At 46.1% G+C, this 20,916-nt stretch overlaps 1 protein-coding gene across 3 annotated transcripts in view; it reads right to left on the bottom strand.

The window, feature by feature from the left end:
- Nucleotides 1-1,060: 1,060 nt before the first annotated feature.
- The window catches only part of PLEKHD1 (pleckstrin homology and coiled-coil domain containing D1), a 29,112-nt gene continuing 9,256 nt past the window's right edge, over nucleotides 1,061-20,916 (bottom strand). Inside the window, exons 4-13 of one of the 3 annotated variants that reach the window (XM_040068740.2) lie at nucleotides 20,630-20,706; nucleotides 15,730-15,821; nucleotides 12,932-12,984; nucleotides 10,756-10,850; nucleotides 9,750-9,843; nucleotides 8,331-8,509; nucleotides 7,712-7,844; nucleotides 5,798-5,942; nucleotides 3,689-3,838; nucleotides 1,061-3,302 (exon numbers count right to left, since the gene is read on the bottom strand). In XM_040068740.2, coding sequence (XP_039924674.1) covers nucleotides 3,142-3,302; nucleotides 3,689-3,838; nucleotides 5,798-5,942; nucleotides 7,712-7,844; nucleotides 8,331-8,509; nucleotides 9,750-9,843; nucleotides 10,756-10,850; nucleotides 12,932-12,984; nucleotides 15,730-15,821; nucleotides 20,630-20,706 — 1,179 coding nt within the window. In that variant the 3' untranslated portion in view covers nucleotides 1,061-3,141. The remainder of the gene's footprint in view (nucleotides 3,303-3,688; nucleotides 3,839-5,797; nucleotides 5,943-7,711; nucleotides 7,845-8,330; nucleotides 8,510-9,749; nucleotides 9,844-10,755; nucleotides 10,851-12,931; nucleotides 12,985-15,729; nucleotides 15,822-20,629; nucleotides 20,707-20,916) is intronic. The other 2 variants (XM_040068742.2, XM_040068743.2) reach the window with 2 other exon arrangements.

Raw genomic sequence — 20,916 nt, forward strand, 5'->3', positions numbered from 1 at the left:
CCTTCTTTTCTCTGTCATTTACTTCTGTGCAAGAGCAAAGCCTTGGGGCAGTGGGCACTTCAGCAGGAACTGCTCTTCTTCACCAAGGACTGAAACAGCCTGTGCATCCTTCAAGGAGGACAACGTTAACCTTTAACAGGAGCCATCCTTCACACAGTGAAAAGTAGCCAAGACAACGCAGAGGAGAATCAGCAGGCTTCACACTTAGCAGTGTCTCTGACAGGAACAACAGGGAACGTTGTCATAGGGAAAAGAAGTTCCCAGGTGTTACCCAGAAGGTGCAGGTAGTGAAGAATGGCCATAGGCTTCTCAGAGCCAGTCTAGCTGTTTTGCAACTCCTGAAGTGAAATCTTAAAGGTGTAAACCATCCTATATTTTCTTCTATCCTCAGACACAAAAGAACAAGTTAAAGAACTCTTCTCTTTGGAGGAAGTTTTTACCTTGTTCCCAGTTTTCCCAGCAGAAGAAAGCAATCTAGGATTGATTACTAGTGGAGGTCATTTGAATAGAGGTGAGTTGTTCCCTAAGCCGTCTTCCTATTACTGCATTGCGTTGAAAATACGCAGAGAACATTGAAATCAGTAATTTCTGTGTCCTTTGAAAGGAGACAGTCACTTAATTAAGATGCTGTGGTGCACAGACACAGCTCCGTGCTGACTCTGCCAGGGAGATTACAGGGTAGTAGATTCCTGTGCAGCAGGGAAGGACTGATGGAAAGCATCTCCTCACTGGTGGCTCAGGGCACATCTTGCTGGTTGCAACACAAAGTTGTTCACTGACTTCAGGTAAGCAAGTGGGAGCTTTCAGCTTCAGATGTGATACATTCTGCTTTAACTTTATACACAATTTAAAAGTGGAAGTGGGTAGCAAGGGTGAAAGCTTGTTACATACAGCTAATCCTTCTGAGAGGTGATGTTAAGCACAAAACATAACTCAGTGAGGCAGAGGAACTGCACTGGCAGTAAATGAGAGTGTCACAATGATTTGTTTAAACTCCTGCAGAGACAATTTAACATCATTTTGGTGACAGTGCATTAAGAACACACAGGAATTCATGCTAGTGTCAGCATAACTTTTATTTACTTATTGCTGTCAATATGCACAGTAAAGGAAGACCTGATGTGGCCACCTCCTGCATACAATACTTCTGAAGAGTCAGATACTGTGGCTTTGATGGTAATAGAACAAAAATGTTGTATTCACAGGCCACAGGGTGATTTTCCTAATTGCCTAAATTATAGATGCATTCCCTAGCTATCCTTTATTCTGTCTCTTCCAGCATTACCTAATATAGACCTTGTAACTGCAAAATAGCTAGAGATGATTTGGGAGCAGCATAAAGGAAAAAAAAAAAAAAAAAAAAACCCACAAAACTATTTCTGTATTGCTTTATCACAGCCCTTCAGCCTTGTAGGAGCAAGAATTCATTTGTGGTTTTCTAGCATATAAACACAAGTAGATAAACCACAGAAGGATCAGGTACGCTAAGGAAGGATGGAAACAATCTTCTCCTACCATATGACCTATTATCACAAAAACATCATCCTTCAGAGCTGGATTCTCTGACTGGATGAAACCTCCCAATGCCTGGCAGAGGGCTACTAGTCAGTAACTGACTGAAATGGGAAGCACAGGCTGTGCTTTCAAAGCTTTTCCTCTGGTCACAATAGAGTGATTCCATTCAGGAGCATTACCCTGTCACAGGATGCTCCTCTACTCAGCCTTAGCCCTTCTCCTCTGGCTTGCCAGCCAAGGCTTGCTTCCCAGCCTCATCCTTGCCTTTTCCATAGGGAAAAGTCACTAAACACTAAACTGGTAGGGAATTATGTGGGTGGTGGGAAGCCAAAGGCTGTGAGCGGACACTGTCACAGTCTGAATGGGACAGTAGCAAGAAACTACCTCTGTGTCGCTGGACATACATAATAGCCAGGGGTCCTGATGCCATGAAAGGTACAGTAAATCTGCACTTTACCACCCCCTAACTGTACTCCTGATGCTAACTTTATTCACCTTTGTACTGTCTATTCCCTTATTTCCTAAGGAGAAAACAGGGAATCACTCCAAGTGTGCTTTTCCTGCGCTCTGCAAGCACCAGGCAGTGCTGTTTCTACAGCATGGGTAATTATTAGCCAACTGCTTGCTTAAAAATAGGTGGGAGAGGCTGCAAGTGGTTTGACAACAAAGTGACTCCTCTCCTGTACTCTTCTTTCACGGCCCTGACAGCTTGCCTGAAGTGGTAGTGGGTCTTGTTGCTGGACAGTCCTCACCCTCCTGCACTCCAACTCATTTTACAAAGGTGTTGAGAAAGCCATCAAAACTCAGTCAAAGGCTTCTTCACACTGAGGAACAGATAGCCAAGACCTAACACCTTCCATAGCACATATTTCTCTGTTCTGACACAGCTCAATGTCCCAGTGCAAAAAATGTGCAAAGGTAGCCCTGGAATGTTCTGTCCACCATGAATAAAATAGAACCCTCCCTCCAGCTTGCATCAATGCCACTGAGTTACCTATAAGTTCTTCTCTGTTCATGATCCTCCTGGGACCCAAATCCACAGCATCCTCCTGTTGTCTTCACCTTGTGTTGTTGCTGTTTGCTTGAAATGATGTAGCATCAAGACAGAAAGTTTGGCCCTGTGTTCGATACTTTTGCCTGTGCTTGGGAGTCTGGGACTGCTGCAGTCTTCCGGAAATGTGCCCCACCAAAGTGCTGATTGACTGAGGGTGTGCAGCAAGCCATCTCCTAGAGGGGATCAGGCAGAGCAGGGTGAGCTGTGTTCTGCTGAGATTACACTAGCTGGAACATAGGCTGCACACTAGACAGGGAAGGGAAGGAAAGGAGAGGCACTTCCTAAGCTACGGTCTCTGGTTCACTTTAACACCAACTGTGGCATCTTGGCAAAACGTGGCTTAATGTAAGCAGCTGAAGCAAACAGGTCTGGAGTGATCAGCAGAGAAGGTCTGCCAGGCTGCAGGAGCACCCAAACTAAAGCAAAGCCAGTAACTGAAGGGATTGCCAACACACAACTCTCCCTCACCTTCCCCACCAAATGCCCAATCTCCCTTCTGAGCCTAGTGCCCAAGGCTGTGACTTTTGCAGAGCTGAATGGCAGGTTGATCTCAGAGGCCTCCTCCCAAGAAGTCACTTTTTGTCTGCTGAAGCAGAATCCTTTTGTGACCTCATGATTTGATAGATAGTTTTCCTAAAACGCTGGTCCCGGCTCAGTCTTTTGGCTGCTTCTTTCAGCTCTTCAATGTTTTCAGCTTCTGCATGCGAGAAGATGAAGGACTGGGACTGCTTCACTGAAACAAGAACAGCACAGAAAGGTAAGCACTTGCCATCAGGGACACAAACTGAAGATAAAGCTTCACTAGAGTTCACGAGCCAGGTGTCCAACATGACAATTTGTGATTAGGCATTCCAATGAAGTCATATTTAAGTATGTTTTTTAGGGGCCCAGGACCATGACAGAAGTTTTGCTTTCAACATATAAAAAGAAATGGGCAACAAGTACACAGGCTCAATGCCTGCTCTCTGGGAAAGGAAGCTCCAAGTTTCACTGTGGCTCCGTTCCACTGCTAAGGAACATGAAGTACAAACAGCATTTGCAGAGTTTACTGCTCTGCCAGCCCCACCAGCACATATCTGCTCCTGCAGGATACACAGTAGAAGGCTGCCCGACACCTACTGTCATTCCACGAAGCACTGGTTCTCCGGCAGCGGAAGCGGCAGCTCTTTATGCGGCGTGTGGCGGCCTTGTGGATGTACACGGAGTTCTTCATGATCACAGGCATCTTGGCCTCCAGCTCAGCGTTGCGGATGCACTCTTCAAAGAACTCTGTGGGGAGAACACCACGGTAACAGTGATGGGACAGACACTCCAAACAATGAACCGTTCCCAAGGGACTGCACTCGTTGATGGGCTGAGCCAGGTAATGATGACCTTCATGAACAACAATCCATAAAGCTCCAGAATATCATCAGAAATATTATTTTCAAATGTTCATTTTCAAAGTGACAGAAACCTCCAGCTCCCAACAAATGCAAACTCAAATTCAGAAAGAACTGCAGCCATCCATTCCACATCAGTAGTTCTCACAACTGCTCATGATTCAACTGCCAAAAGTCTCTGATACTGTGATAAAACTTCTCAACTCTGAAGCCCTGCTCATCATTCTTTCTTTGAAGGACTTCTAAAACTCAGGTCTAACTGGGAAAGGAAGGTGTTGGCAACACCAGCACAGGGACACACGTCCAGACTACACACGGTAAGGGATTTCTTAATAGCATAGCAAATACTAGCACATAGTTACATATATTATGGGCTCCAAGAAAAGCCCCATGTCCAGACTGATTTCTGCCCTGATCTGCCACACAAACTGCTTTTCCGGGCCCATTTCCCCTCTTATGGTCTGACCAGTGCCTATTCTGTCATTTCAGTCTTGCTGTCCTCCTGCCTGTTGCTGGTCCCTTGCTGTTCTCAAAGGCACCATGTGCTAATGTGCCCAAACTCTTCCATAAAGGGCAGGGCAGAGCTGCAGGAACCACTTGGAAGGACAGAGGCAATCTGTGCTGGGACTAATGTTATGGGAAACATTGCTGGTCCCTTATTTTTTCTAGTGCTCTGCTCATCAGTACATTTTTACTCTTTTGGAAAAAACATCCCCCAAAATCTAAGGCTAGAAATATCAGGAGACATTCCGTACCAGTTACTCACTTATGCCCTGTGAAGCTCTACTTGAATGCTGAGCTCAGCACATCCTCTGTAGATCTGTTTTATTACCATGGCTCTGAGCCAGTGGGATGAAGTTCAGAATCATGCCTGGTTTTCTCCATTTAGAAATCTTATGTAGAAACTACTGAATAATACTTGTTTTATTTCAATATATATAAATTATAAGTATGCAAATAGATATAAAACTATTTATACGTTTATTTATCCCTATTTGCCTAACAGTACTCAGAATACCACAGGACTTTTTGACTTTTCTGTATTGGCCCAGTACATCCACCCTTCACTGAAATGGAGCCTTAACTGTACAGACACAGCATCTTCATAAACGCTTCTCCCTGCACTATAGCTTGAGCAGGGGAAACGAGCAAGCTTTGACTCAAATGAGGCTGCTGATGTCAGTTCCCAAGCCTGACTCAAGCCAAATGCCGGAGTAATGCCCCCAAGAGAACCCAAAAAGCCCCAACCCAAACAAACCATAAAAAGGCAAATAAGCAGGGATAACCTGTGAGGAACATCAGTCTTACACCTGCCTCGTGCTTGGCCGATGCTGTGATTCAGCTCTGAGTAAAGATCCAAACTTCACCATCTGGGTCACCTACCAGCATGTTGCTACAGCAGCCATGGGCCTCCTTAACCTGGTGATATTCTTGTAACCAAGGCTGAGAAATAAAGCCTTGAGGGGAATCAGAGGACTCCTTCTGACTCAGACCTAGTCAGTAGCTAGAATTTGTAGCTCTGCCACAGCTTCCCTGTTTGACATTTTGGAAAGTATTTGCTCATCTCTAGGTTTGTCTTCTGCCCAACAGAGAAGGCTGGAATTATTTCATGCTCCTTTGAGAGGCTGGAATAATTTCAACCTCCTTTGAGGACAAAACAACAACTACCTGTGTGGCACATCATGGCTCCTCAAAGGGGAGGACTGGTGGAGGTACAAGAACTTGGGAGACCTCATTTATGTACAGCTTCGCTAATTTGGAATCTTCTTTTTGTGTCTGGGAAGATAGGCAGAAATTTCCTCTCTTAAGTTTGTTCATCAGTAGAGAGGATGGATGACTAACTTACTTCTCAAGTTACTGACATCTGCTTTCATCTTCTTCTCTTTCTCCTTGTTGCAATTCAGGGAATTTAAGCCTTGCTCCAAGCTCTGCAACGCTTCCTCAGCTTCCCTCAGTCTCTTCTCCAGATCCATGCGTACCTTCACTTCAGCCTGAGGAAGAAAATAAGAATTGCTGAAAAACAACTTGTTTCTCAGTAAACATCCTGGTAACTCACAAGGCCTGTGAGGGACTTGCCATAGATGAAAATGAAAAGACAACAGTGATGAAAATCCTTAGAAATCTTGCAAGGCAACATTTCTCATGTCTTCAGACAGAATCTGAAGTCCAGACTATTACAGTAATTCTCCTTTACTCTGACATCATTCTTCACAGCTTTCCTCCCATTTCATAAACCATATGGAATCAGAGATGGTGTTTTAACACATGAATTTGTGCTAATGCAAGTGCTTGTAGCTGAGCAGGAACAGAAGGACATCAATCCAGCTGAGACAGACTGAGATAAAGGCAGACAACTCCCACATTGGGACACACAGTTCTTAGTTTCAGAAACAAAATACAAGAGAAGTTAGAAATACAGTACTAGTTTAGCAAAAGAGAAAGATTACACAGCTTAGGTCAACTTAGCTTTAGTCTGGCCAAGTATGTTACAAGATAAGAAAATATTGGACATGCAGGAAAAAGAATATCTCAGGTTTGGGGTTTTTTTTACAAAATATTTGTATAAGGAGGTCAAGTGTCAAACAGCCGATTATTAACATAACCTTTACATTATTTAGTCTTAAATAAAATACCATACTTTGTCCAGTTACCTTTGCACAGATTAATGTATTGTCTGTTACGAAGGAGCTGGTCCCTCAGCTGAATTCCTCTGCTTTTGAACCCAAGTTCTTGCAGAGGTTACTGAATATTTAAAATTCTTAAGGCTGGTTTTCTGAGCACAAGTGGTGAGGGAAGACATCTGTTCAGTTCTGCAACATCCATATTAGCATTTCTTTGAAACCATTATTCTTGATTGTGTCTACTTTCCTCCTTTACTTTTTTTTCTTCCCTCCATCTATAGATTATGCTTTCACAGTAGCGAATTAAAAGACTTGTACTGAATGGATTAATCAGGCTTCAGGATACAAAAATAAATAGTAGCACTACATAGATATAAGATGGCAATTTCATGTGTTACCATGATATCATAGTGCTTTGTGTAGGAAGAGACCTTAAAGATCGTCTCATTCCAACCCCTTGGCCATGGAAAGGGGTAATTTTCACTCAACCAGGTTTCTCAGAGCTCCATCAAACCGAGTCCTGAACGCTTCCAGGGATGGAATATCCGCAACTTCTCTGAGCAACTTGTTTCAATGCCTCACCACCCTCACAGTAAAGAATATCTTTCTAATACCAAATCTAAACCTCTTCTCTTTCAGTTTGAAGCCAATCTCACCTGCCCTATCACTACATGTCCTTGTAAATATTCCTTCTCCCGCTCTCTTGTAGACACCTTTAGGCACTGGAGATGCTATGAGGCTTCCTTCTCAGAGCCTTCTCTTCCCTAGGCCAAACAGCCCCAACTCCCTCAGCCAGTCTTCACAGGAGAGGTGCTCCAGCCCTCTGAGCACCTTGGTGGACTTCCTCTGGGCTCATTCCAGCAAGCTGATGTCCTTCCAGAGCTGGATGCAGCACTGCAGGTGGGGTCTCACCAGAGTGGAGCAGAGGGACAGAATCACCTCCCTCGCCCTGCCTCCTACTCTGCTTTGGGTGCAGGCCAGGATACAGTTGGCAGTAGAGCACAGCTAATGAAGATTCATGACCATAATGTGAAAACTGAATAAAACCAAGAGTTTGCCTTGATGGGGGATGAACTGAAAGAGAAAATGGAAGCACTCTGAGCCCAGGGACAGCAATATGTGACATATGCAGGGGATACCTTGAGGTCTCTCTCTGCCTGCTGTTTCTCTGCAGTCAGCTCCGAGAGCGAGTTCTGCAGCGCTTGGGACTGGGAAGAGTAAAACTCCCGCTCCTCTTCCAGTGCTCGAGACCGCTCCTCATTCTCCTTCATCCTGGTGCATGGCACAGCAAAGAAAGATGACCATTCCCACCCAACACAACTCACAGGAAGGAAAGGAGCTCAGTATCATGATGGGGCATGCTCAACTACCTGACTGCCCAGAGCAAAGAGACACTAACAGATGCACTGTGTGCTCCATTACAATAACACAGGCATTGCTGCAGAAAGCCAGGTGGACAGTTCTTGAATGGAACATTCTCAGCTCCAAGATGGGGCCCAGGAGCACTAAACACTCCTTATGGACAGGCCATGAACACCTTCACATGCCCAAATCCTGGTTTGAAAGGAGCAGGCCCAAGTTCACCTGTCCTGCCTCACTCTGTCTCCTTTGAAGGATTTGTGACCTCAACTCCTGCCGCTGGAACCAGGCGAGCTTCCAGACTTGTCTGGTTCTGGCAGTCACAAAGCAAGTCAGCAGACAGTCACATCATTCAGCAACACTAAGCCTGAGCAGAAGTGTCCTCTTTCCCCACTTCACCTTTTCTCTGCTAGGAGTTTCTCCTGCAGAAGTTGCTGCATCTTCTCTTCAATCTGTCGCAGGCTGCAGTGCAGTCCCCAGATGGGACTTTGCTCCTTGTTGGGGCTGGTTGGAGGTGGGACCTGGTTCTCATTTTCTTCCAGCATCTCCAGCATTTGTTGTTTTTCCAGGGAGAGCTCCTTGAAGAAGGACAGGGATTGTGAGTATCAGCCAAGTCTAACGTTTCTGCTCCTGTTCCTGCCTGTTTCCTCTTTACTAAGTGCCTCTATCCTTACGTCCTCATGCCTCATTCAGGTTAAACACAGGAATAACAAAATTTGGGTTTCATTTCATAACTGCTTCGTGGGGAGCAAGCCTCCACCATAGCCTTCATTACAAAGGGGTGAACCAGCAGGCTCCTTTGATGCTAGCAAGGACACAGCTCAGGGACTGGCACCTTGGGCTTCCCTGGTGCATCAGACATGCAGGCAGCTGCCCTGCCTTCCCTGCTCCGCTTGCTCCTTAGTGGGAACTGGAGGCACCTCCTCTGTGGTGCTTCTCACTGTGGGCAATAGGACACATCATGCTGTTTGCCTCTGAAGTGCTCAGGGTGCAATTAGGACAGGAATGGTACTTCCATAGCTTTCCAGTTCTTTTTTTCATAACTGGGGGCAAGGAGAAGAGCTCAAAGGAACAGATTTTTGGACAAAATTGCAGGATCTGACAGAAACATTAAAGATGATCTTGCAGCTTCAGAATGCCAACTGTGTGGAAATTTCACAAACAATATACATTTAGAAAAGACACTTTCCACAAATCCACCAGTAAGGAATGATTTCAATACATCAAGACTCTGTTTCCTAGATTCCATTTCCTTGGGACTCATGCTCCCTTCTGAACAAAGAATGCCCCTCTGCCACTTCAAATTCCACCAGAAGGTAAGGAGGTGCAGCTAAAAGAGAAAAAATGCTCATCACAGATTTACAGTCCTGTTGGCTGGGAGGGACCTTCCAGTAGACCCTTGTCCAGCCTGCTGTTCAGAGCCAGTCTGTCAGCACAGCAGGATATGGTCAGCTGTTTACAGTCTGAAAACAGTCCATGATGAAGGTTGCTCAGCCTCTCTGACTGCCTGCCTACCCATCTGGCGAAATTTTTCTTCCTCCTGTTCCACCTACACTTCCTAAACTACAGCTTATTATGGTTATTGTCCTACCACCATATCACCTGGTACTGCTGAGCAAGTCTTGGTTCAATTGTGTGCTGTGTCATTTCTCATCCTTTTCTGCAGGGGATTTTGGTGTTCATATCAGCTACCAACTGAACCTGTTCATCTGTACAGCGCTTCAACTCTGGCATTAGCAGATGTTGGGTTCATTCCATGGGACATCATTGCTTTCAGGCCAAGATTCTGTCATTAGGAGGGGAGGAATGGTCACTCACCTCTAGGGTGTTCTGTAAGGACTGTGTCAGGCTTCCCAACTCTTTCTTTTCTTCCTCCACTCCTTTAAGGGAGTGGGCTGTGAGCTCCAGCTCCCTAAAGAAGCAAAAAGGGTGACAGCTATTGCAGGGGAACAATAGGCCCACAAACTGTGCCCAGGCTGTGGCTCTCCTGCAACCATCGGTTGGCATTGCCAGTCCTGGAGAGCCTGGAGCTTGCCAGGAAGCATCACATCCTGCCTTCAACACACTATGGGTGTTCAGGAACTTCACTGTGCCTCCTGATCATCAAACCCAACCCAGCAGTTCCTGTGCTTCTCCAGCAAGGGCAGGGCCATGGTTGCAACTGAAAGAGCTCAGACAGGGCAGTCACATCTAAGCAGAGCCTATGAGAACAAAAATGGTTTGCAAAATCACACTGGCTTTTCTGAGATGCTACTTAGGGGAAAAAAAAAGAAAAATAAAAAAGAGAACAATAGCAAAAAATGCCCTTTCAACACTCGGGGCAAAGCACTTGGATCCTTCTATTTCTAAGTACGTTTGCTGCTCATATTTTGCATAATTAACTTTAAAAATTGCAAAACTAATCTTGGTGAAGCAACATCATGATACATCCATTGTCATTCAGCTGATGGTGGAAAACCAGATCCAGGTGTCTGGACCCCGCACAGCTGTTCAGTCAGTTGAACTAATTTCCTCTCTGAACTCTTCTCTTGCACCTGTCCATTGCCATGCCACCCCAATTAATGTGGGGGTTGCTTGTGTCCCAGCACTTTGAAATTAAATTGCTGGAGGCCTGAGTGCAAAACGAAGCTAAGCTGTGTTCTATTGGTAACATGCAATAGCAAATGCAGGTAAAGAGCCCACAGCCAGTCCTGGTTTGGTCAATGTAGCATCTCCTTCCTACTTGCACAAAGCAGGTGGATTTTACAAGTGTTTTGATTCACCACCACAGTGGCACTTTTGCCTAGTGTGGGAGTTGTGTCCTTTTCGTGCCCTGCGGCCGTACCGTCTGATCTCCTCCTGCTCCAGCCGCAGTTCCCGCACCACCTCTTCAAAACGCTGCTTCTCTGCTTCCAGGATCTGGTTCAGACGCTCAAGTTCCTGCTCCAAAAGAGAGAGAGGATTGTACTCAGCCAACAGTTAGGAGAGGTTCCCCTCTTAACAACGCCTGCATCTTCTAACACGGCATTTAACTCAAGCTGTGTAGAACTACGGGGTGTCTGATTCCACCACACTTTTGTCCTGGGGCAATTAGAAGCATTTGAGGTTGGCTGAGGCTTTTCAGACATCCCAAAGTCCCAGCCAGGTTACCAAGCACCTGGAAATCTCAGACATGCTCCCCACACAGGTCAGCTCAGCCACATATATACAGAAGGTCCAAAACTCCCTGGGAAAGTTGGCCTCACTTGTATGTCCCATTTTCAGGGACACATGTGCAGATACAGAAAAGCCAGACAGCCTCAGAATGCAGCAACTCCAGTATTTCTGTGCCTGATGTGTGATACTTAGAAAGGCCAGCCCAGCCTTTCTTCTCACCCCCACTGGGGCAGGAAAGCACAAACAATTCCGTTACAGCTTTGCACAGTTTAATCAGCCTGTCACTATCTTTGTGCTGATAAAACCATGCTTAGAGATCACCAAATACAATAAGCTGTCCTTCATGCAGTGAAACAGTCTCTTCTAGTCTAGAGGAAGCAGTTGCACTGAGACCTACTGCAGATGGAGACAGATAGGCCCAAAATTCAGCAAGGGTCCCTCTCCTGGCCAGGTCCCCTTTGCAGCCATAGCTGCTGTGCAGAACTCCTGCCAGAGGCCCATGCCAGTCACAGAACAGTGCTGGCACTGCATAAATTCATAATAACACTTTTGCTCCATGTGCAGGTACACAGTTCAAGCTGCTTTCCCAACATACTGCTCTGAAGCCTTCAGGCTCCCAGAGGGTCAAACCACAGTCCAGTGAGCTCTGCCTTCCGTCCTTCACAGCACCAAGCTCCTTCAACCTAACCCAACCCCATCTGCTCTTTGTGGGCAACAGAGTTACTGTGCATGGCTTTGGAAGAGCAGAGGTTTCTTCCAAGATCTTCAGACCATTTCCCTCCCTGTGGCTGTGGGCTGTGCAGCAGGCCACCTCACCAGAGGGAGAAGTCTCTCTGCAAAGGGAAAAGGAGCTGAGCCCTAAGCAAGTGTCCAAGCCACGTTTGGATTTTATCTCTCCAGAAATGTATGCAAGAAATATATAGGCCTGAGAAACCTAGGTCATCATTGCCATCTTTTCCTAAGGAGAGGGAACAGTCATTTTGGATTAACTGGAAAAGAGCATAAACTGGAAAAGAGGTGCTTTTGCAAGGTCTGGTCCATATCCATGCAGACTTTCTAACAGCACATTAGGACAATCCATTTGCACAGTTATCTGGCCATGACTTTATGATGGTGCTATAAAAATCAGGATAGATTTGGATCAGAAAACAAAAGGAAGTGCTACTTTTATTATATTAAGCAATTATAAGTTAGAAATAATTTGACAAGCAATTATAAACTTGATAAAGCAACCTGGTCTAGTAGAAGATGTCCCTCCCTGCCCATGGCAGGGGGGTCAGAATGGGATGATCTTTAAGGGCCCTTCCAACCCAAACCATTCTATTCTAAGGTAAATTAAGGTATAATAGTCACATCTAAGGGAGGGCTCTCTTGATTTTTCCCTACTGCAACATTTTTTATTCTCCCCATCTCTGTTATGTCCAAAAAACGAACCACATTGGTTTTGTGCTCCTTGTTTCTCACAACAGTATTTCTATACTAGAACAATGTTTGTTTATTTGCTTTCTAACTGTGGAGATAGGTCTTAATTGCCTCAATGTTCTCCAGTCTATAACAATTGTGTAATTCAATCCAGCGTGTATGAATTTCCTTTGATCTTCCTCCCTGGTCTTGCCGGAGACCTTATGGCAAACCCGCTGCATGGAGAGTAATAGGGAAAGGGAGCAGGGATACACCACCATGACCCATCTCATGGCACAGGTCTTACTCCTTTCCTCATCCACAGGACCCACAGGTTGGCTGGAGACTCTTGTGCCTCCACAAGCCTCTCTCCCTGAACACCGGCATGCCTTCGAACCGGCAAGTCCCAGCCTCCCAGCCCTGCCACATGGCAGCTGAAGGGAATTGGCTTGTGATGAACTCACCTCTTTTTGCTCCCTCTGCAGACACAGCTCTTCTGTTTCTTCCATTAGTTTATCTGCAAGCACACAAAAAAAGTCCAAGCACAGAGAAAAGCATTTTGTATCCTCGGGATATTTACAAACAAGGAACACTGACTTTTTGGAAGCTTGAAAATGCAGCATTCCCTGTTCTTTTGTGTGTCCTCCTGTCTGGGAGGCTCCAAAGGCTGAGATGGCACTAATGGGAAGTTCTGTAATTTCCCTCCTGCCAAATAACTTAATAAACTAAACAAGCATATTACAAGCAACTACTAGAAGAAGTACTCCTTCTAAGGTTTCCTCTTAAGGTTCTTAAAGACCATTAATGAACCATCCTTCACCATCCTCTAGCTGAGTCAGGAAAATATTCTTATCTCTGCTTCACAGATAAGGAGCAAGGCACAGAAAGGACAAGTGAGTGCAGAGGGTCGCACAACATGTAGCAGCAGTCAGTTTTCCTGCAGCTCAGTGCCCCATCCTCACCTGCCTAGCCCATCATCCTCTCCTTAGCCCTCTGGGCAGCACTGCCACCTCCCTCTCGTCACCTTGGGGTACCCCAGCCAAGTCCAGAAATCAATCCTTAACTTAACCACCAAACTTCTGCTGCACAGAGCAGTTCCCCTCAACATCAGCTGCTCTTGTCCACTGAAGGCACACACGCCCAGCAGAGGCTGTGCTCCTCACCCTGCAGCCTAGTGCACCTGTGCTGTGCTAGCCCCAAGCTCAGAGGCTCTGCCTCGGGCAGCTCTCAGCCACGCTCACAGAGCCCAGACAGAAAGGCTCCTCATGGTCAAGCCTCGGGTTCAGCTCTCAGCTCTGACACCTGGCACCCACCGGAGCAGGGGCAGATTGGCTGTAGCACTTCTATCGTCCCCATGGCAGGTGAGTGAGATGCTACTGCTTTCCCTGTTTCTGAGGGCCTGACAAGGTTACTGCTGCTGGCAGGGTTACTACTTCTAAGAGGAATGCAGACCCCTACCTCCTGCCCAGAGCAGGGCTCCTGGTGCCACAGAAGCAGTGTTGCATTACCAAAGCTCTGCTGAGCACCACTGCTGCCTTTCTCTCTCACTCCCTCTCCCTCCTGGCCAGAACCCAGCACAGATGCACTGTAATTACACAGAGGCTCTCCCACCCTCCCTCTTCTGCCCCTCCTGAGGGGCCCACGCCCTGGACTTGATGGGCTTCTGTAAAGTCCACGTCTGACCGTGAAACCTGGATCCCAGCTGGGTGGAAGATAACTCAGTGTGGATTCAAGAAATTCCTCAGAGCAGTGTTCCTCCAGAAAACCTTGACCTGCTTCCAGGAACAGTGCCTGACCTCAAAGCTTGACTACAGGATGGACACAGATCATTGAAGGTAAGGCCAATGAGGCAGAAGCTGTAGTACTTATACAGAAATAGACAGTTCCTGTCAAAAGTAACCAAGTGTGACAATTGACCGGCTCTGAATGTTCTTGTCACGGACCAAGGAACCCAGTGAAATATATATTTTATATTCCAAATATCTCCTGTTTGCCACAGAACGTGTAAACCTCTATTCCTCCACGACCTTTTCTTTTATCATACCAAAGACCTCTTTAGTCTTTCAAGTCCTTTAGTTTGCTCTGGTGGTTGCAAAATAATGTTTTGACTAAACTTTCCTGTTTCTAATTTTCCTCCTGTTTCTGTCCCTTCAGGTCCTCCTCCCAGCATCCCCTGTTATTCCTTTCTCAGATGTGGAACCACTTCTGCCTGTCTGTCTCATGTAGGAGCCCATCCGTCATCTCACGTGTGAATGGTGCACACAATAAGCATGCCTTGATGCTTGAGATATGATCACTGTTACATGTGAGACCATATACTGAGATAAGCCCTGATCAGCATGGATGCAGAAATGCAAAAAGCTCCTTAAGATTCCACCAGTGGCTTGATGATTAGGAGTAGATACCATGAGCCCCTGCTCAAGGCATCACCAACCTGAAGCACCCAAATTTCTGTTACCTTATTTAAAGCAGCTAACTCTCCAGGCAAGCGACCCACAGCCCCCAGGTCAGAAGGTCAGGGGACATCTGGGTGAAAAGGGCTTCTCTCCCTTGGCTCTTCCTGTAGCAATGTGGGGATCTCCCAGGGCAGTCAGAGCATCCAAGGTATCAGGCCAAGCAGAGGCTGGTTGCTAATAGGGGATTGGATTACATAATCTACCTCTCTGCAAACCTAAATTATTTTACATTCATCTGGAACAACTGTTCATTCTCCACTGTCTGCAGAGAGAGACAAATTAGCACTGACAAATTAGCCACTGCCATTAGATACCCCAAACAAGCCCATGTAAATGCTCCCACTTCCAGTATGAAGCGTGAGCAAACACAAAGATCAAGTAGAGTAAGACCAAGAAAAACCACCAGCTAGGTGAAGAAAACTCAAGTATGAGAAGGTGTGACCAGCCTCAGAAGTATCAGTCCTGTCTGATTCAGGGAGACAAAGCTATTGTCTGTTTGCCTGTGGGCAGCTGAAACCAGCAGGTCCAAACCTCTCAGGGGTGGCAAATGTTTGTCAGATGAGCCATGGAGGACTGCAGCTTGTTGGGCAAAGCACATTCCTCCTTCACACTCCACACAGATGTCCAGATCCCACCCTAACTTTTGCATGTTTTGACTCCCTTCAGACCTGAATTTCAGCTGCTGACTACTCAAAAGCTTTATCCAGAGAAAACCTGAAGCTGCTTGGCTTGACCACACTGACAACTCCGGAAAAGCAAAATTACTATTTTGGCCTTTATGTCTTTTCAGAGTAAGAGTTTCCTACCTAAATATTCCTGTTTCTCCTTGGCCAGCTGTAGTCCTTGAGCTTCCAGGCTCTCGATCATGGCTTCTCCCAGCTGGGCATTCTTCCAAGTCCTAGGGAGAGCAGACAAAAAGGAGGCAACATAAGAGAGCTAAGGGTCCCACAGACTAGGGTAGGGGACTCAGCCTAGCAAAATACCAAGGAATTCGAACGTACAGACTCATCAGCTGGGACCATGATCCTCTAAAAGTTTTCTCCACAAATAAATTGGAGAAATTTCCCTGGCATTCAGTAATTTATTTTTTTAAAAAAATACATGGGCTGCATGTCAACACCTCACAGCTATTCAAATATTTTTTCCAGCGTTTTGGAGAGTACTATACTGAACCTAATTTTGAGAGCTCTCCAGACCAATCCAGCACATCCACAGCCTCCAACTGCAACAGGCCATACCTGGAACCCTTTAAACGACAGTCTTGAGAACCAGATTTTAGCTGTCAGCTCTAGTAACTTCCCACCGCCAGCAATACTGTCTTCTGCAGCCTTTACAATGTTTTGCTGTTAGAGTGACTCTTCCCCTTGACATCAACAACTTATTGAATCCTTCCTATGGCCTTTTACCTTCAGTCTTTCTGGTATCCATTATCCAACCTGGAACCAATCAACCACTCCTCTGCCAGAGCTGGAAGCCACTAGGACTTGGTGTCTGGCCCTACACTGGGAGTCAAGGCTTTTTCCTGACAATGAAGTAGCAGAGATAAAAACCAGACAAGATGCTGGCAAGTAGAGAATGTTAAAGGAAGCAGGCATATTCAAAGGGCACCTTGTAGGACCACTGGCCAGAGGATCTCAAGGTCTCTTAAACACTTTATGAAGCAAAGCTGAAAAAAAGGGCCTGTGGAGCAGATACCCATTACTGATTGAGTTGACGGGCTAGGCTTTAATACAGATGTTAAACACCAAGGAGACACAAAAAAACCAAAAATAGAACCAGAAATGGAGTGTGCTGCTCACTTCCATTCATGTTTCATTAGGAAAAAATCTACACATATAAAATACATAACATTAAAACGCACATAAAATTGATTGCAATCTATTGTACATACAGGAATTGTTGCCCAGAAATTTTGCCGTATTTTTTAACTCCTAAGGGATCTTATAAATATCTGTAAAGGCCTCTTTGTGAACGATTTGAAACTGTAGCTTTTTGGAAACTGTTAATTTGGCAATATCTTATTTCAAGGCAAGCTGTACTTTGTCTCTTATAAAAGCCAGGCAAATAAATTAAACACACACCACCCCAGGGACCAGGCAGCTCACAGCTCCAGCAGCCCAAGCCCTTTGCAGATATATGTGCTTCTTGTCAGAAACAAGGCTATTTCTTAACTAGAGAGGAAATTAGAATGCTAATTTAAAAGGTGCTGTTTTGCCCACAGGTAGACATCTTCATCTGGAGTGAGAAAAGGGGCTGTGAATGCGTTTTCTCACTAACATTCCCTGTCAGAGGATGAATCTGATCCCAGAGAACCAAACAGGTCAAGATGGGAGTGGGGGGAACAACAGAGTTTATCATACGATTACCTGGAGGGTTTCAAAACATCTGTAGCCTTTAGGGTGTCTGTTTATAGATTCACCTTTCCAGCGCTCCCTCCCTTCCCCAGACTAACAAGCTATTTCCCTGTTACTCAAAGGTTACTACACCCACTGCTGTATGACTTAAGAAATGCACTCCTATCACTGCGTAGCATTTAAGCTTTTATTCCTTCATCTGCTGGAACCAGTGCCAGTGTAACCTCAGCTACAGGGAGGTACCAGGCTATGACTTCAGCTGAGGGGCAAGCAAGGGCTTCTTTTACTTTGTATTTCTTGTCAAGTGAGTTTTCATAAGAAAAATCTGCATTGCTTAAAGTATTGGAAAACATGAGGCCAGGAAGGCTCACAGGACAATTAGAAAGCCTCTGCCTGAAACAAACAAACAAACAAAAAAAACCAAACAAAAAGCCACCCCACCCCAACACTGTAGAGAATCTCCACCACATATACATCTCAATCACTGTGTGTTCCAGTCCTTCTGCAGCACTGGGAATATCTCTTTAGCTTTGGCTGCATTTTACCTTTCTTGGGAGCACCCACAGCCAATTTTTGGAGACTCTTAGCACTTTATAGTCCACAGGACATAAGTACCATGTTACTTTTTTTCTTCTGCATTGCCCACCAAAGTTAACTTTCAACCAGTTGAGGGCATGCTGCTGCGGGCAGAGGGAGGTTATGTGTGCCCTTCTCCCCCACTAGCAGCAGCAGCAAGGCCTCTCTGGGTGGGAAGAGAGCCTGGCAGTCTGGGAGTCAGGGCTTTGTGCATTTCCAAAAAGCTTTCACAATCTGGCAAGTGTGGTAAGGCCAAGCCACAACACTTTGGAAGCATGGGGAGCCCATCGGTTCCCCTCTGCATTGAAGAAGCCATTTCCCTATCAGGGCAGGGGGCTTGGAAAGGAGTGAAGAACTGAAAGGATCACCAAGCAGACTGTGGTGGTGCAGGCAATAACCAGCTGTGCAGACACATACACATGACCCACCCCAGATGGAAAGAGGCAGTGGACAAAATTGAAAAAAAGGACAGAGGATATTTCCCAGCCTGGATCTGTTTGTCCCCCCTTGCATATTTCCATATTTCAGTCTATGGAGTTTGTTTTGGGCTTGGGATTTTTTTTTTTTTTTTTTTTTTTTTTTTTTTTTTTTTTTTTTTGAGGTTGTTTGTTTGTGTGGTTTTGGTTTTTCGTTGGGTTTTTGGTTTGTTTTTTTTGTTGTTGTTGTTGGGTGTTTTTTGGGTTTTTTTTTTTTGTCAGCTTTAGATAATGATGGAAACAGCAGGATGGTCCCAGCTAACTGTTGCGGTGCGACCAGCAGTACAATCTCCATCTAGGAACAAAAGAACATCATAACAGATTGCCTAGAATTATTCAACTGTATTCTTTCAGCTTTTCTATTCACTTCAGATCAATTTACTGGTCCATACTGGCCTTTCTGACTGCTGTTTAGCCCCCAGCCGGACCCTGTTATATCACATTATCTGTGCTTTTCCTCACATGCAGGCTACCACCAGCACTGATGAGACTGGCACTGGAGCTGCATCACTCTCTGAGGTGGGAACAGAAGCAGAGAGGGGAGGAAAGGTGCCTCAGGCAGATTTTCAGCTAGGTTCAGGTGGTCTGCTGTATGATAGCAGCCACTTCTAGCTTCTGTTCTAAATGCTACTGCTGGAATATTGAAGCAAGGACTAGAGAAAAGGCTGGCTCTGTGACAAACACAGCCATGCAGGGTTTACTTGCACGTACTCCTCCTGAGTTGTGCTGCCTTCCTTCCTTCTTCCCTCCCATACACACCTGAAAGATGAACTTGGTCCCAAACTACTGCCCTTGGCAATAGTTGATCCTAACACAGGCAAAGGCAAGTGCAGACCTGTGCTATTCAATAAAAATCTCCAAACTGCTCCAGGGCTAACTCTGTCTTGTCACTCCCCATCTGCAGCGGCCAAGGCTGCTCATGCCAAGTGGGTGGCAGGCCTCTGCCTTGGGTCTTGTGTCCCATGGGACTCCTGCTCCCATGGAGCTTCAATGGACAGCTTTGTGTTGCAGTTCATACACTGCCATGGAGGTAACAGCTTGCCCCAGCACCAAAGCCAAGCACACTGTGGCAGCACAGAGCCTGGCTTGGGCTGATCCATCATAACATTAGGTTCCTCATTAATTACAAATTGACATTTTGAGCCTCACAACATTGAAATTAACTGAGATATTGCCTTATCATGTACACACTGGTATTAGGAGTTAAACAGCTTTTGTTCCTACAGTGACAAGAGACCACACGTGTTGTAATGCAGCCAAGGAGGGCAGAGTAAAATGCTCATTGCTTTAAGCCTCACAGCTGAATGGTAGGCTCTGCCCTGCAGACCCAGGAAGTTTCTATATCTCATTTGGAGAAGTCAAATCCCTGTTTAAGTGTTATCTCTCCCTGCATCTGCTGAGATTTAGAAGGAGCCTGCTCTGGTTTTGCAGGATGGCTGCTCATTGCACTGTCAGGCTCCTGGGTGCTGGGGAATTGCAGAGCTGGAGGCCAACAGACTGCAAATCTCTGTCCTGCATTCTCAGCAGAGTGTGAACCAGCACTGGATGCATACAGCAATCAAACCCTCTCACCCCTGCAGGTGGGCTGGAAACGCTTTGCTAACACTGCCTCTCCTGGGATTTAGGCTGCCTCGGCAGTTCACAATTAAACTGTTTTGAGAGGCCAAATCCTGCTGCTGCACGGCCTGAGCACCCACAGATCTGGGCAGAAGGAATGCACACCCCACAGACACAGAACTGCATCACAATTACTGTTACTGATCAGTTCTGTGCTGCTGAGGCCCCTGCTCTCAGCAGCACATAGAGCCACGTGCACCGGTGCTCACCAGCTTCATGTCTTGCCTTTTTTTGCTCTTACTTTACCCCAAATTCTTACAGAGGGGTTATCTGACTCCCGCTTCTGTCAAGCCTGCGAACATTGCTTCCCAGACAAAATGGACCAGGAGGATTCCTGTTCAGACTCATGTCCCACCTCTCTGAGGCACAGGAGAGGGACAGCACATGGAATTCAGTGTGTCAGCACCTGGCAGATGACAGCCTGGGGTGGTGAGTAGAGAGCCGCACTGCACACGCACTGCACACGCACTGCACACGCACTGCACACGGCAGGAAGCTCTGCATCCTGCAAAAGAGCACTCTCCTTTAGAGAAAGGCATGGGTCCAGGAGGCAAGTGAAGCTCTCACTCTTTCTAAAGAGCTTGTCTGACTCCCCACAGCCCTTCTAGTCAGGCTTCTTCCTCTTTATCCTTTACACATCTACAGAGCAGATCAAAGCAAATAAGGAATAGAAAGAAGCTTACACTTTTCCAGACTCCTGTAGCATCTCCAGCCACTGAGCCTGCTCAAACTCTGATTCCGCTGCTAGAACAATGTTACCCTGGAAGAGGGGAGGGAAAAAAAAAAAACCAGATTAGAGAGGCTGGTGCCTTATGTGCCTGTGTGCACTCATGGCATGAACTGGACACAGCTGCGGTGGGAGGAGAGCCCACCACAGCCTCCCACCTCCACAAGAAGCATCACACGGGAGCAAATACGGCCTGGGCGTGGCACACATTGGAAGTGTGCACACAGCAAAGAGTCAGGGTAG

The sequence above is a fragment of the Hirundo rustica genome, chromosome 6 (assembly GCF_015227805.2).
Source record: "Hirundo rustica isolate bHirRus1 chromosome 6, bHirRus1.pri.v3, whole genome shotgun sequence".
NCBI classification, from domain to species: domain Eukaryota; kingdom Metazoa; phylum Chordata; class Aves; order Passeriformes; family Hirundinidae; genus Hirundo; species Hirundo rustica.